This window comes from Trachemys scripta, chromosome 2 (assembly GCF_013100865.1).
Source record: "Trachemys scripta elegans isolate TJP31775 chromosome 2, CAS_Tse_1.0, whole genome shotgun sequence".
Classification (NCBI taxonomy): domain Eukaryota; kingdom Metazoa; phylum Chordata; order Testudines; family Emydidae; genus Trachemys; species Trachemys scripta.
Genome location: NC_048299.1, coordinates 26,341,496 through 26,357,847, shown reverse-complemented (window position 1 = coordinate 26,357,847; position 16,352 = coordinate 26,341,496). Strand labels below are relative to the sequence as shown.

The 16,352-nt window shown below is 43.0% G+C and overlaps 1 protein-coding gene across 3 annotated transcripts in view; it reads left to right on the top strand.

The window, feature by feature from the left end:
- Positions 1–16,352, top strand: part of CCNY (cyclin Y) — a 203,751-nt gene that overhangs the window by 141,607 nt on the left and 45,792 nt on the right. For all 3 annotated transcript variants that reach the window (XM_034760069.1, XM_034760070.1, XM_034760071.1), the window contains exon 4: positions 15,719–15,819. In XM_034760069.1, the coding sequence (XP_034615960.1) occupies positions 15,719–15,819 (101 nt within the window). The remainder of the gene's footprint in view (positions 1–15,718; positions 15,820–16,352) is intronic.

The following is a 16,352-nucleotide window of genomic DNA, read 5'->3' as shown; positions in this document are numbered from 1 at the left end:
TAATATATGGTAAATGTTAGAGTAATATTTATATACTCTTAATATTTATCCTATACCTTTTTCTTACTTCTATTCTTTTCAAATGAATACATTGTGGGGCTGCTGCCAGTGACATCAAGAGCAAAACTCCAGTTGACTGTGTTAGGGACAGGATCAGGCTCTTTATTATCATTTTTTGCATTACCTTAGCACCTAGGAGCTTTATAGATCAAGAATTATCACAATGTAATCAGCAATATTGCCAACCCCAAATATTCAAAAATCATGAGTCAGGTCCCAGTAAATCATAAGATGTGTAAATAACATAAAATGGAGAAAGCAGCAAAGAGTCCTGTGGCACCTTATAGATTAACAGACGTATTGGAGCGTGAGCTTTCGTGGGTGAATACCCACTTTGTCAGACCATGCATCCGACGAAGTGGGTATTCACCCACGAAAGTTCATGCTCCAATACGTCTGTTAGTCTATAAGGTGCCACAGGACTCTTTGCTGCTTTTACAGATCCAGACTAACACAGCTACCCCTCTGATAAAATAGAGAGGTTCTTTTTATATGTCTTCTGGTTTCTGAGCCATTAATGTGCACTTTGGTCACATTTTCAAGTTTTTCTCTACCACCATGAGGTCTGAACATTTACTTTAAAAAAAGCCAAAAAACAAAACAAAACCCCTGAGTTGCTTATATAATCACAAGAGCTGAGTCTTTAAGAAAAACAGAGAATATGGCAAGGCTCGTGATAAAATTGTGAGATTTGGCAACACTGGACCAACAAATATTTTTCTCCTAAAATACTAGTTTTTATTGTTTACCTGCATATGAAAATAGTTTGCATTGAAACTACCTTTGAAAGTCATATTCTAAAAATGCACTGTATCGGATTCCTGTAAATTTACCAATATGTGCTGAATAACTGCCAGCAAGCACATTAACCCAAAACATTTTTTCTTCTTTTGAGTTCTCATTGTCCAGACACAACACAGCTAACTGTCTCCTGACTTGCTTTGCCACTGCATCACTCACAATGGGTGGGATTCTCACCCCTACCCTGCTACCCAGGCCTGTTTACAACCTGTAAAAGGGCTAAAGTAGAATAAAGGGGCTCTAAAAGCCCATCCCAGCTGGAGGAGAATTCCTCTGGTAAAAATGAAGAAGGCAGCCTCCGACTCTACATACTTGCCACTATTGCTGCAACTTCACTGCCACTGTTAGTCGAGCAAGCTTTGGTCTAGCTAGATCTTGGATATGTCTAAATGTGCTGAAGCCACTCCTCCCAATTGCAGTGAAGACATATGCTTAGGAGAGAAGCACAGTATCTCGCCCCACATTTTGCCTTTACAGTTACTGCAGAACCTTGCCAAAGCCTTGAGAGAAATCCTTTCTCTCCCACTCATCCAGAGTGTGTTTTTTATATTTATTTATTTATATATATATGTATGTGTGTATGTATGTATTTTTCTGTTTTTTTCCTAAGTTTCTTCCTATTTTATATTCCAAAGAAGAAGAATAAAGAAACTTTGAAAAATGTGTGGTATTCATTATTAAAAGGACTTAAAAGTGATCCTTTTAAGGCTGACTGCATGCTCCAGGGGTTTTTTATGATAGGTGTAAGAGTATAGTGCATGACAAACCATCAAATCTATGTGGGACTAAGCAGCTGCAGCAGGACAGGATGATGTAGAGCCTGAAAGATGGAATATTTTGTTACGGTAATTTACATGTCCTTATTTCCCTTCTTATTGATGGCATTCAAAACGTTAGATAAAATTCCTACAACTCGATCTTTTTTCAGGCTAAGTTAAATGAAATTAATTTACGAACTCCAGGTGTATGGAAATTAAAGATTTCAGATAACCTCTGGACACCAGTCAGGTGATTTTCCTGCGTAAAATATCATTTCTGGCTAGAGAAGCAACTGCTTGACACTACAATGTGGACAAGTCAGTAGTGTCTGTGCAGTATGCATGTGCAGAAATTGCTTACTGCTAGGCTTGTTCAGCAATTAGGCAAATAAATAAAGAGGACGAAAGATTAACAGGGCCCAGTGATTCTTGTGCTTGAGCCCTTCTTATCTTGAGTGCAACAGTGACTTTCAGTAAGAGATCGCTAAATAATTAATATCAGATCTGCTGAAGGGGATGGAGAGGGGAAACCTGGAAGTGGTCTTAGCAGCTGGTTCATTATTGACAGCAGTTTTGAGCCAGCTGTGCTGGAGACTTGCGAACTCCGGATTCCTAGGCAGAGCCGGAATATCCAGGATTGTTCCAAGACGACGTGTGCTAACATATTCACCATGTTCTAAATGCTAAAATGTGCTTAGCAGTAATGTTTTAAATCATTGAAAAATAATCACACTAGAACCAATGTGAATGTTTCAAAAAAACTGCCATCCCCTTTACCAAGCTGGATTTTACTTTGTTTTATCCTCCTGCTTATAGTGTACTAAGTTAAACGGTGTTACGTGGGCTACTTGCCAGACTTCACTTTGACCAAGAGGTAAAGCAGGAGACAGAAATGGTGGAATAAAAAGGCTACACAGAGGGTTAAAACTGCTACTTTTATGTAGAGGAAGAAAAAGTGTTTACTAGGATTCCATTAGTGCTTAAGGTAGTCCTCCCTAACATAATTAAATATCAGTGTTCTACCTTAATGTATTTTTACCAAATCCCTATTGTAAATTGGAAAACTAAAGTATTTTCTTGACAGCTGTTCCTTTCTTGCTGAAAAATTCCCCTACCTACGAGTTTTTGCCCTTATAGATGGGTAACCACTCCATAGGAGTTAGCTATGCTTCATATGCTTAAGAACATAAGGGCCAAGTGGCCTTAATGTTCAAAAGTGGCCTCTGATTTTGGAGATTCCTCAGCTGTGGAGTGCTGAGCTTCAGAAACTCAGGGCTTGATTTTCATGGGCACTGAATAACCATAACTCTAGGGTTACCATATTTAAACCTTAAAAAAGGAGGACACTCCACAGGGCCCTGGCCCCGCCCCGGCCCCACCTCAACTCTGCCCCGGTCCCGCCCCTTCCCCAAAGGCCCCGCCCCAACTCCGCCCCTTCCCCTGAGCGCCCCACATTCTCCCGCCTCCCTCCCAGCCATGCGAAGCTGCCCGAGTGCTACCGGATTCACGGTTTGCCAGGCAGCCCCCAGATCTCCAGACTCTGCGCCCCCGGCCGGGCACTTCCCCAGCGCAGCCGGAGCCCGGAAGGGGAAGCGCCCGGCTGGGGGCGCAGGGTCTGGAGATCTGGGGGCTGCCCAGCAAACCGTGAAGCCGGTAGCACTCGGGCAGCTCCACTCTTCAGCTGCACAGAGCTGAGGTGTCTGGGGGGAGCTGCAGGAGTGAGGTCAGGGCAGAATGAAATGAGGGATGATTTTGCTGCTACACTGATTGGCGGGGATGATCCTGTATGCTGTGGTGCGGCAGGGTGCTATCTGATAGGGGTGTGTATTTAATTGTTGTCAGGGGGCCCAGGGCTGGTTTCTAGCACTCTTTTTTTTTTATGTGATGGAATCCAAATGAACAAATACAAGCTAGATTATTAGTCATTTTAGTGCATGCAGGTGAACTGAGCACCCCAGTGAAACTACAACCCTCAGCGATCACCTCTCCAGCCTCCTGCTTTGAACTCTCATCCTGCAAACCCTGGCACAGCCACTCAACTTCAGATTGGGGGCCCACTCACACATGTAAAGTTAAGCACATGGGTCAGCCTTGCCTTAAGTAACAAAGATCCAATGTGCTGCTGGCCAATGTCCCAGGTAAATGACAAGAAAACGCAAAGGGCAGAGCTGTGGCTTGGTTGAATAGCTCCCAACACTTTTTGAAAGGGCCACAAGCTGCCAATAGGTCTGTGCAGCTGGGTTTGCTCACTGCAGCCCGTGCTGGCAGCCAAAGGGTTACCGCCGGCTCATCCCAGCAGACACTTCCTTGAGCTTTGCAAAATTGTGCCCCATCCACTGTGTCTCCGAGCTGCCCTGGGGGGTGGGGGGGATGGAGGCAGCGGGAGGTAAGCCCGGGGGCCGGCAGAGGGGTCTCGTTTGCAGGCTGTGGCTGTGCTCAGCTGCCCAGAGGCTGCTGTAGCCAGGCTGATTAAACACCTTCCCAGCGGGCTGCTCCCGGCGCTCTCAGCCTGTGCACAATGGCCAGGCACAGAGCCCGCCAGCCCCGCGCCGCACCCAGCTCTGTCCCAAGCTCCCAGGGCCGGCTGCTCTCTCTGCTCTCCCCCCAAGAACACTTTCCCGGACATGTTCGGCTTTTTGGCAATTCCCCCTGGACGGGGATTTGAGTACCAAAAAGCTGGACACGTCCGGGGAAAAAACGGACGTATGGTAACCCTACATAACTCCAACTGAAGTCAGGGGTAGCTGAGGGTACTCAGCACTTCCTAAGAAATCTGAAGCTTGATTATTTAAGTTGGGCACGCAAAATTGGAGATCATACTTGCAAATGTTGCTTTTGTACTTCTAAACATAGTAACCTAAGGTGGCTCCTAGATTTTTAAGGCCAGAAGGAACTATTATGATCTAGTCTGGTCTCTTTATTTGAAGTGAATGGAAGTAAATAGCTTACAATGCTGCAACTTGCCAACAGCTGTATGTGGCAAATTAAAGATAGCATTTAAGGGTAAAGCAAATATTGTTACAGAGTACTCTATCGATTACTTAGTCTCTCTGGCACCAGGCTTCTCTTTCCATGCCCATTAAGGCATGTTTCTAAGAAGAGTTGGCTTTGTTTGGCACCATAATAAGTAATCTGTTTCCTGACTGACTTACCCACATGTGCTACAGGGAACAGGCAAGAGGACATAAACTCTGGGTGGTTGTTTTGCTTCCCTTGTACAAAAGCTGCTTGTCACAATACAGAGGAAAACGCTCCTTTCTTGCAAGTTATTTCTCCCCAAGATCATTGTTAGGTTTTAAAATTTCTACATGTACTTATTCTCCTTTTGTGACATATAACCAGGAAGATTGGCACCTAGAATATTGTTATTTTCTGTACAGCCTTTTAGTGGTTTGATCTAGTATAGTGGCTCCCTACCTTTCCAGACTACTGTATCTGCTTCAGGAGTCTAATTTGTCTCACTTAAAAACTATTTGCTTATAAAATTAGACATAAAAATACAAAAGTGTCACAGCACACAACTACTGAAAAATTGCTTACTTTCTCATTTTTACCATACAATTATAAATAAATCAATTGGAATATAAATATTTTGCTTACATTTCAGTGTATACTATATAGAGCGGTATAAACAAGTATGGAATTTTAGTTTGTACTGAATTCACTAGTGCTTTTTATGTAGCCTGTTGTAGAAGTAGGCAAATACCTAGATGAGTTTGTGTACCCCCGGAACACCTGTGATTACCCCTCAAGGTACAAATACCCCTGGTTGAGAACCACTGATGTAGTAATTAGTGTTGAACATCTCCCGTGAGTTCAGGCATGCCAAGTAAGCTGCAATCAGAAAGAGAAATCATGGGAAATGCATTTTTTCTGTACAGTTTTAGTTTTTTATAATAAAACGTATAGGTTTTTACACAAAATGTGATTTTAATTCAGTAGCTTTGTAGTTATGGCTCCTTTTTGTTGTCATATTTAGCAAACTCTCAGTTTCCTGAAGTAGTTTTCTGGCACTTTAGTTGCAATATTATCAAATGGCCAATTTTGCTTCTTTTGATCTGGTTACCTTTTCCGCATAGTCACTAGCATGCGCTCTTTTATAAAGTACTTTTGCTGGGAGAATCATTTCCTGTTTCCCCAACACAAACAGTGGGATCTAAAATTACTGTGATTTACTGAACTTTGCTGTAGGTAGCTGAAGAGTTTTTGTTGTACCTTGTCATTAGGTGAGCTTGAAGTATCCAGCAACTGTGTTAAGTTTTTTGTTTTTGTTTTTTTGTTTTTTAACAATTAAAATAGAGGGATGATTGCTCCGCTGTAGTAGTCTGTCCAACACCCTTTCCCAAAAAGACACTGACATGACTTGATTTAGGATTGTGCTGAGTCCCATATATACCACTCAAATGCTCATCTAAGTGGGGAATTTTTAGAATAAGCTGCTAACAAGGGAGGTAAGTCACCTTGTATCAGCTGTTCATGTTTTCCTCCAGCCAATTTTTATCTCAAGCATTTTATCTCAAGCTGATTCTGTTTTCCTTTCAGACTGAATTGATAATCAAGATTTTTGTGATGTCTTTAATGCTTCTCCACTGTTCACTTGTCTTGTCTTTTAATCTGTCTGTCTCAACTTACTAAATTTGTGACTTAGGTCTGGTCTACAATACAGACCTATATCAGTGTAACTACGTTGTTGAAAAAAAAATCCACATCCCTGATCAATGTAGGGCTTGGCTACACTTGCGAGTTAGTGCGCAATAAAGGAGGCCCGTGCGCACTAGCTCACTTCCCGTCCACGCTGACAAGGCACATAGAGCGCTCTGACTCCGTGGCTAGAGCGCTCCTGGTACTCCACCTCGGCGAGAGGAATAACATTTGCTGCGCCCCCGCTGGAGCGCTGCGGCGCCAGTGTGAATGAGGTGTTGCATTACTGCGCTCTGATTGGCCTCCGGAAATGTCCCATAATCCCCTTAAGTCAAGTGGCCACTCGTCATTATTTTGAATTGCTGCAGGAATGCGGAAGTGCCCTTTGAAAGCTCTGTTTCTGACAGTCGGCTGCTTATCTGCTCCGAGACAAATCAACCATTACTGTGGAATGCTGTGTGTGTGTGTGTGTGTGTGTGTGTGTGTGTGTGTGAGAGAGAGAGAGAGAGGGGTGAGGGGTGAGGGGCGAGAGGGGGGTCTGCGACTGAACCCCCAAAAACCCACTCTCTCTCCCCCCACATACGCACAACATGCTCCCTGTCATACTCCACTCCCCACCCCCATTTGAAAAGCACGTTGCAGTCACTTGCATGCTGGGATAGCTGCCCGTAATGCACCACTCCCAATGCCGCTGCAAGTGCTGCAAATGTGGCCACGCCAGTGCACTTGAAGCTGTCAGTGTGGACAGACTGCAACACTTTCCCTACTGTGCTCTCCGAAGGCTGATTTAACTCACAGTGCTCTACATCTGCAAGTGTAGCCTTGCCCGTAGTTACACCCACTTAACCCCCAGTGTAGACGGCTCTGTGGCGGCAGGAGAGCTTCTCCCACTCAGATAGCCTGAATGTCATTTTGATGTGAAATGGTGAAATATTACAATGTAGCCATCAGTTGTGTTTGATTCACCATTTTTAAAGGTGGAAGAGTAGCACACGTAGTAGTCCTTAAAGAAGTTACTGAGGATTAATTGCTGTACCGGGAGTATAGCAAAGACTTTCTGCTGTTGCACAACATAACCAATTACATGCTGTATAAACTTGTGCCTCTGACATGCTGTTAGTTCTCAAGGAGATCCCGAGTCTCTAAAACCCATTGCTAGAATTGGATATGTGTCATCAGTGGTTAAGGAAGGCCCTGTGTATGCTACAGAAACAAAAGTTATGAACTGTTAATCAACTCATTTGGAGCTCAACTAATGTGGATTGAATACTCTGTGTGTCTGGGGCCAAACTATGCTACAGTTGGGTTCAAAAACTGTGCTTATGCCCCAGTAGAGACCTAGGCTAGGGCACTGTTTTTGAACCAGGTTAAAATGTGGATCAGCCTAATTAGCTAACAATGGCACCAGACCACGTAATAAGATGGTTATGTGCAATGGAGTTTAATAACTGTGGTTAAACTGGATTGTGTTTTGTAGTGAAGACACCACTGTATCAAGACACAACTTAGGGCTTGACTACACTTACAGCAGTGCAGTACCAATTAAACTGCCTACACCCATGGGAGAGAGTCGCCCATTGGCATAGGCTATGTCAAAGCTCTTCCATCAACATAGTGCCATCTACACTAGAGGTTAGGTCAGTATAACTGTCATCCCCACATCCTCCCCCCCCCCCCCCCCCCCCCCGGGGTGACGTGTCTATACCAACATAAGTTGGTAGTGTAGACCAAGCCTTGGTACAAAGAAGCAGTCTCTCCTGCTTCTTCGGTTCAGTGCGACAACTATAAGCATCTAGCCATTCACTGAAGGATTTGGTATATTATGCAGCATGCTACAAAGCACGGTATTGCGAAAATTAGTCAAATTACATAAGTTTCTCTCACTGACGCATAAAATCACTTTGCCTCAGTGAAGAAAACAGGTTGTCAGAACAGAGGCCATGTCTACACTACCACTTATGCTGGCAAAACTTACGTCGCTCAAGGGTGTGAAAAAAATCACACCCGGAGTAACATAAGTTTTGCCGGCATACGTTGCAGTGTGCACAGCACTATGGCGGCAGGAAAGCTTCTCCCTGCTGATGTAGCTGCTGCCGCTTGTTGAGGTGGTTTTATGATGTCGGTGGGCATGCTCTCTGCCATCAGCATAGAGCGGCTACACAAGCGATCTTACAGTGGCACAGCTGCATCGGTACAGCTGTGCCACTGTAAGCTCACTAGTGTAGACATGGCCTAAATCATAGCCTGAAGCAATGGAGAATCCTCAGAGTAGGCTTTGTCCTGTCCTGTTTGAGTCAGAAACAGTCCCGATCTTAGCCTCTTGCTGTAAGTTAGCTCCATACACACCTTTGCTTACTTGTTTTTGGATGTCACCAGCCTCTACTTCCCTGGAGCTGATGGCAGATAAATAATTTGCAGTGCCTTTGGTTTAAAAACAAAACCCTGCAAATCCAGTTTTAACTTCTTCAGTCATTTTTAAATCGGGCCCCAGAGGGATTTATCCTTTTGCACAGGCTGAACGTGAAGCAGTTTACATTTTGTCTTGTCTTCTCACAACAACAACTACTGTGATACAAACTACAAAGCTTGTGATTTTTGTCTTTCCTCGGTGAGTATTGGTCTTACAACTGTTCTGGTTTGGGTAAGACACCTTTGTGTTTAAGATTTGGACAGTTCATACAGTTCAAGCATCTTTTAAAAAAACACAGAGAGACAGACAGACACAAGGTAGGTGAGGTAATATCTTTTATTGGATTGGAAGTTATGAAAGTAGCAGGGTAGAATATGGTGCCGAATAGAGCAGCAGTGTTCCCTTAGAGTTACGACTGTCCTGTGGCAAAACAGCTGATTTTAACAGCTCAAGAAGCTCCTGGCTGAAATGAAAGTACTTTGAATTCTGGTCTCTCAAAGCTTGTCCTATAAAATATACAGGTGCTCTAACAAGTCTAGCAAATTTCTCCTCTTTGTATGCCCCTTCCTTACAAATCTCATTAAATACTCACTGTTTTATTTGATGGCTATGTCCTCTAACTAAATTTGGTAAAATGTTGATGACCCTGACCTTTTGTGGAGGAAAGAGTGAAAATCCTCGCCAGCCAAAGAAATCTGCATCCATGCTTCAGAAGCACATCTTCTGACCTGTGAAATAGGCCTCCAGAACAATTCTTTACCCATTCCTTCAACCCGCATTTGCTGGTTGTGGCTTAGAAAAGAACCTAATGCTATTTGAGGTCTTCCTTTAGCTGTAGGGCCTAGGTTTCAGTCTCTGGAGACCTGTGGTATTTTATTTATAGAGAGGGAGGGGCTAGCCTCCCCACAATTGAAATAGCAATTACTGTCCCATTAATATGCTGATTTCAGTCCAGTTTTACCCTTTACTCTCCCCTTTCTGCAAGTCACACTATCACGTTTTAAATGTTTAGGAATCTGGTTCATCTTTGACCTAAAGCAGTTCTGTTTCTTAGTAATCTACTGCACAGAGCTTCACAGTGCTCCGGACAAGCATCACCAGTAGTGCTGACTTGTGAGTAGTTGTGCTACTGGGTCCCCTACTAACATCCTGTACATCAGTAAATAAAAAATTGTAGTACCACATCTAGAACTGTTCCCTAACAGGACTCAGAGCTTCCTCTTTCTTCTTCCCTTTGATCCTGGCATTTTCTTAGAGATGGGTTGGGACACTGCTTCATTTTACATACCTTACAATGAGCTATCATACACTTCTGAATGGTTAAAAGCTAGAAATCAAGCTTCAGCAATCTATTGCTGCCTGAAATATGAACCTTGTTATTCATTATCTTTGTCTTCACTGCTTTGTCTGTAGGTCAGTCTTCCTGTTTTGTCTTTAAGTACTAGAAGCTGTTGCTTTAGCACCTAGTGCTGGAGCTCACTGCCTAGTTTAGGCTATTTTTCTTTCCTGATCTCCTTAATGTTCTCTTTTAAGACTGTACCCAAAATTAACTCTGTGTTTTACATGGTCATACTTTCCATCTATCTACCTCCTGCCTTCCCTAAAGAGTGGCTTTGGCAAACCCTAGATGTGGTTAGGGCCTTGTAGTTCCACCTCCACGTAACACCAGAACTCAGGTTTACTAAATCTTTCTTTGTGTTTTTTTTTCCCATGCCACAAGAAGGGACAAAGCGCCTACTATAGATCTATTAATCTACGTTTATTCTGCGTTCATCTCAGTGGATCTGAGTCCTTGACTAAATGGATCCGACTATGCATTAAATTGTGTTTATATAGCCAAAGGGCATCCATGTCCTCTGCATGAGACAACTCGTTCCTCTGGCAGGTTGAAGTTCTCCTGCTGAGAGACAGTCTTGTTTTAGGAAGCCACCTGACGAGCTGCTGGCACATTTATCATTTGTTATGAGGGTGAGTGCCTTCTCACAGATTCATTGGGACTGTAGCAGTTCGACGTTCCTTTTAATTGAAATGCTTTTGGCACCTTTTTTGGTAAAACCCATGTTTTCCACTAGTGTTTAATTTCACCATGAAATCAGTTATGTGCTGAAATAGCAGAGAGCCCCTCCGCTCAGGAGCAAATTGTTATCAATGCAAATTACAGGTGGTTCTTCCACTATGTGTCAGTGTGAATCCCACTGTGAGTAGGCATGTGCCTTGTGTACAAGATCAGAATTTTTTGAATAGCAGCATCCTTCAGGGCCATGCACGCACCTTTGTGCTCCTGTACGAAAGGAGAGAGGGTTGGGGTGGTCACAATCTCCCTTACCACCTGTGGCAGCAAGATGGAACCTGGTGAGTGTCTGACCTGCTAGGTCTTTTTGCCTTTGGCTAAATTTCTTCACACTCTTCATAAAGCCTTTAGAGCTCTTCTGATTCTTTGACATACAGCCTCCATGAGTGATATTGACCTGGAGGGAATATTTACAGGACAAACTTCCCCACACAGGGCTTCTCAACATGGCAGATTAGAAACCTGCAGGCTTCAAGCCCTACCCATCCTGCAATGGGCTAATTCCATTGAAAGGTGGACAAAACAGGTGCCTCTTCAGGGAGTTTCCTGCATACCAAGACATTGCTCATTTGCCTTTCGTTCTCCACAATAATGCATAAGTCATGAGACACTCAGTTGAAGCCTCACCTCCTTGAAGCAATCTATAAAGGTTTCTTTGGATCCTGAGGAGATGAGCTCCGGTGTTCAGACAGCAAACAAGCCAGCTTCATCCAGTGCCCTGTCTAGTAGGTGGGTGACTCCAAAGAGAAGATGGCTCATAGCAAACAACCCAGCCATACTGCTACAGCATGTGCCGTGGCCCTGTTGGGCCTACTGGGATCTTGCCTCACAGGACTCTAGTAGCTGGTCTCCAGCAGATTTGAGGAAGAGGTCACTCTCCCTATCTGCTTCTCTGGCCAGATCGCCTGTGCCAGACGACCAGGAAGACCCAGATCCTGGGACAGAGTAACAGCAGCATCCTGTTTCACTATCAAAGGATGCCTTTGGCACTGATGACTTCATGTCCTTTCAAGACCTCCTTATAAGAATTGCTGAGACTCTAGGGATGGAGATTTCAGGCTTGGAGAAATGTCAAAGGTTTTTTACATTTGACAATCCCTAGCTCGACCAGATACATCCTCCCCATAAATAAGGGGCTGCTCAACCCAGCCAAGGCCTTGTGGCAGACACAATTCTAACTGCAAAACAGGTAGAGAAATGGTGCTAGGTCCCTCAATCTGCATTTAATCTGGGTTGTCGTGGCAAAACTCGAACATTTTAAATCAAAGAAAAGTACTTCTAAGGATAAGGACCCAAAGGGGGTTGACTTGTTTGGGAGAAAATCTTACTGCTCTACCCCTTTACAACTCTGAGTGGCAAATTGCAAAGCCTTACTGGCCAAATATGACTTTTTTTTGACTTGGGACAGAGTGAAAACCGTTTCTCTCAACTCCTGCATGACAGGAAGGAGGAACTCTGGGATATAATCAAGAAAGGCCAGTTGGTGGCCAAGATGGCTTTGCAGGCAGCACTTGGAAACCTTTGACACTGCAGCAAGATTTATGGCCGCAGTGGTGACTGTTCAGAGCATCATGGCTCCAAGCATCAGGCATCCCTAGGGTGGTATAGGCCACAATCAAGGACCGGCCCTTTGAGAGCATGGAATTATTCAGCAAGCACACTGACGGTGCTCTGCGCTCTCTAAAAGATTCAAAGGCCACTATCATGCCCTCCTTGGGGATTTACTCTCTGACCCTCATGCCACAAGCCATATGTCCTCAACCCCAGTGCTGTCCTATGACTTCTGGCAAGCTGAGGACTGTACCACAAAAGTTGAGCTACAATAGGAGTCGCCAGCCTTCTTCCTCCTCTGCAGTGCATCCTGTCTTTCTGGCATGTCAACAAATTTGATAGGACTGTTTGGAGACACAACAGATCCAGTTCCGAGGACACCACTTTCGGAAGCAGACTTGCCCAATTGCCCCTTTCAATTCACATCCTATCTTGTTCCAGGATAACTTTCACGTGTAGCCAAGTAGAGCTGGCCAACAAACTGTTCTCCTGTCTTATGAAACCTGAGATTTTGAAAAACTTCCTGGTCTGCATCAGGTCAGAACTGAGACCTCTTAATGTTTTTCACAAAAAGAGAGAGACTAAGACTCACTCTGGAACAGTCAATAGCCTAGTGTTTAGGGCACTCACATGGGATGCGAGAGACCCAGGTTCAGGTCCCCGTTCTGCCTGAGTCAGACACCGACTTAAATGTCATTTTCTCACATCCCAGGTGAGTGCCCTAACCAGTAGGCTATTGGCTATTCTGGGACAAGGCTCTTTCTCTCTCTTGCCCTTTGATTTTTCCAAAAATTGCAAACCTTTCCCAACAAAAGTTTAGTAGAAACTGTTACATTCTCGCTTAAAGTTGTGCTTTCAATAAATCAGCATTTTCCAACAAAAAAGTTTAATCCAAAAATTTCCAAACCAGCTCTGTAGACAAGCCCTTATCTTATTGGGGAGGCTCTGTGCCTTCTAATGACCTCTTGCTTAGACCAGGATGACAGAATGTGGAACCAAATATGTCTTTCCAAAGAGGGACTTGGGAAAGACAGGGAGTTCATTCTTTGGCATAGCAATTGGGTCAGATGGCACTGCAGACTAGGAATTGGAAATGTTGCTCTATCTTATGGGTCTGATGTCCATATGTACAGAATAGTTGGTTCCTTTATGGTACTTTCAGAAATGTAGTGCTCACTATCCCCATGCTAGGGCTTTGGTTTAGTACTTACTCAGCTGAAGTGTAAATACTGCTTACTTGTGGTGGTGGTGTTATGACATTGCTTTCTGTTGTTACTTATTAGAGTAGAAAAGTCTGCTGAGTATATTTAGTTAATCCAATCGTATTTATCTTAAATTTTATAACAGAAATGTTCTTTGACATTTAAAAAGTATAACTGGATTTTTCAAAGCCTTTTCTGTTTTTGTGGGGGTTGTGATACTATTCTGTCTGTACATGTTCATTTTGTTCAGATATCAAATAAGAGCCGCTGCAAATGAACCTGACTTGCTCTGGTTTTACTCCTGTCAGAAGTGAACATCATGGTTGTGAAATGCACTGAAGAACCTCCTATAGAACTATGAAATAGCAGATGATGGGACAGAAGTTGTAAATCATGTGAAGCTTAGTCATTTCTTCCACATCCTGCAGTACCAGATAGTATATTTTACGGTTATCACTCTGAGTGCTTTCATTTCTTTTACCTCCTGTATTACATATGTTAATAGCTTGGGTGTAGATGGATTAAAAGTTCCCAAATTAATGCCAAGTGTATTTCTGAATTCCCAGGTGATAACCTTGCCATAGTTAAGGTTGCAGCTAATTTTCTGTTGTATACCAGATTTTGCAGCCTTTCTAAAATCTCCGAGAAAATGTATAGATGAAGTCAGGGGCCTGGATAGAGTTTGTGGGGAAGCTGTGAAATTATTTGAACAAAGACTTCCCATGAGGAGCATTATAAAAACCTGGTCTGTTTCAAAGTTGCAAAAGTCTTCTAATGCTTTTGCCCAGACACAGGGAAAAACAGGAAAAGAAATGCATCCCATTTTTATCACTGGAATTGAGTTAGTGCATGTTACCAAAGAAAGTCCAGAACTTAAATGGGAAAAGTTATTAGGTCTTCACTTCAGAACTAGAGTTAGATAACACAGTGCTGGTGATGCATTTATAGCTCTCAGGCACATTGCATAGACTAGATCTGGAAAGGAGCACTGAGATGGGAGTCAGGATACCATGGGGCAGATCCTCAGATGGTACAAATCAGCATAGCTCCATTGATTGAATTGTGTCTCTGATATTGCTGACCCATATCTCTTCCACTTAGTCACAGTGCCACGCAGAGAGAACATCTAAATCCCCTTTTGTCCTCTCTTTTCCAGGACAGGGAAAACCAGTAGAAAGTCCTTAACTGAGGGCTGCTAGTGCTAAAAAAGTTCTTTAGGGAGGCAAAGTGTAAGCTATCCTTAAACAGCTAATGAAAGGCCCTCGGTGAAGAAAACTTCACTTGAGGTTGGCACTCTTGCTAGCTATCACTCAGTTTCAGACTGGCTCCCTGGGGCCACTGCTCTCCACCAAGTCCGAGTGCTGCTCACATAGTGGTGAATCAGGGCTGAAGTTTTGTAGAAAGCAAATTTTATATTTAAAGAAAACAGTCATTTTTGTTTTTTTATGTTTTATCTAGTGTTCCTCAGACTAACTTTTTTATATTTTCTCATACTTTTAAAATGTTTTGTGGGGGTCTTTTTGCTCTAAGCCTTCTGTTCTCCAAGATATTTCCCCCTTGATTTTCCCTTTCTCCCCCATTGTATAATCTTCAGTGCTTTATTCTTCTTCTATCAAACTCTCCCTATTACCTGTTTCATGTCCATTTCTAAATCCCCTTTTGTCCTCTCTCTTCCATTTGGAATGAGGACCAGAGTGCAGAACTTGCTCATGTTTGCTTTCTAAATGTGGATGCTGAACGTTTTTTGGGAAGGCAGGTGGGGTGACACAGACTGAATTCTCAGATAGGTGTTTAGATCACTTGTGGCTTTTTAAAAAAAGAAGAACAGGAGTACTTGTGGCACCTTAGAGACTAACAAATTTATTAGAGCATATGCATCCGAAGAAGTGGGCTGTAGTCCACGAAAGCTTATGCTCTAATAAATTTGTTAGTCTCTAAGGTGCCACAAGTACTCCTGTTCTTCTTTTGCGGATACAGATTAACACGGCTATTACTCTGAAACTTGTGGCTTTTTGTGCTTTTAAGAAAGAACCATTGGGTGAGGAAGGGATCATTTTGATTTTTATATAGGATTGTTTTTGACATTTCTAAATTTCTTCAAGACATAATCAACTTTGAGAGAGTGATTTCTCTCTCTGTCTCAGAGCTACTTCTTAATTGTGATGTCTCCTCAGAAAAAGATTTTTGTATTGTATAATTGCCATTGTTCTTTTGCATTTCCTAGCATCCTCCTGGGCAATTGAGAAGGAAATACAGTTCCTGCTCCACTATTTTCCTGGATGACAGCACAGTCAGTCAACCAAACCTCAAATATACAATTAAATGGTGGGTAGTGTTAAATTCTTTGACTTAAACATATATTTTATTATTTCTAAACATCTGCTAAGCAGGCACTGCAGAGACCAAGCTACAAAATAGTGGTTTTTGTGTGTGTGCGCAATCATATATGGATGTATTGCAGAGATAATGGGTGGGATTTTCTAAAGTTATTATTATTATTTTTTATAAAGATTTTTGATGCTCAGCTTCTTCTAGGGTCATGCCATAACTCTCCGCACTGCACGTGTTCTCACAAGAATGGAGTGATCAAGGATTTCAGTTGTACTCGTGATGAGTGAACCAGCCTCTGATTGGCTAGTTTGCTTTGGATGAGCACTCAAAAATTAAGACAGGTATTTGCTTATCCAGTACTTGTGAAATCCTGTGAGAACATGCTCTTTTTTTAAGATTTCTAGAACTTCCTGCAGCTTTTGGGATTGGAAATATAGTACTTCAAGATTTGGCTTCTTCATTCGAAGCAGGCAAGCACTGCACAGCAGTAAGCTGACAATGGGCAGCTTTGTGTAGGGAGTGCATCT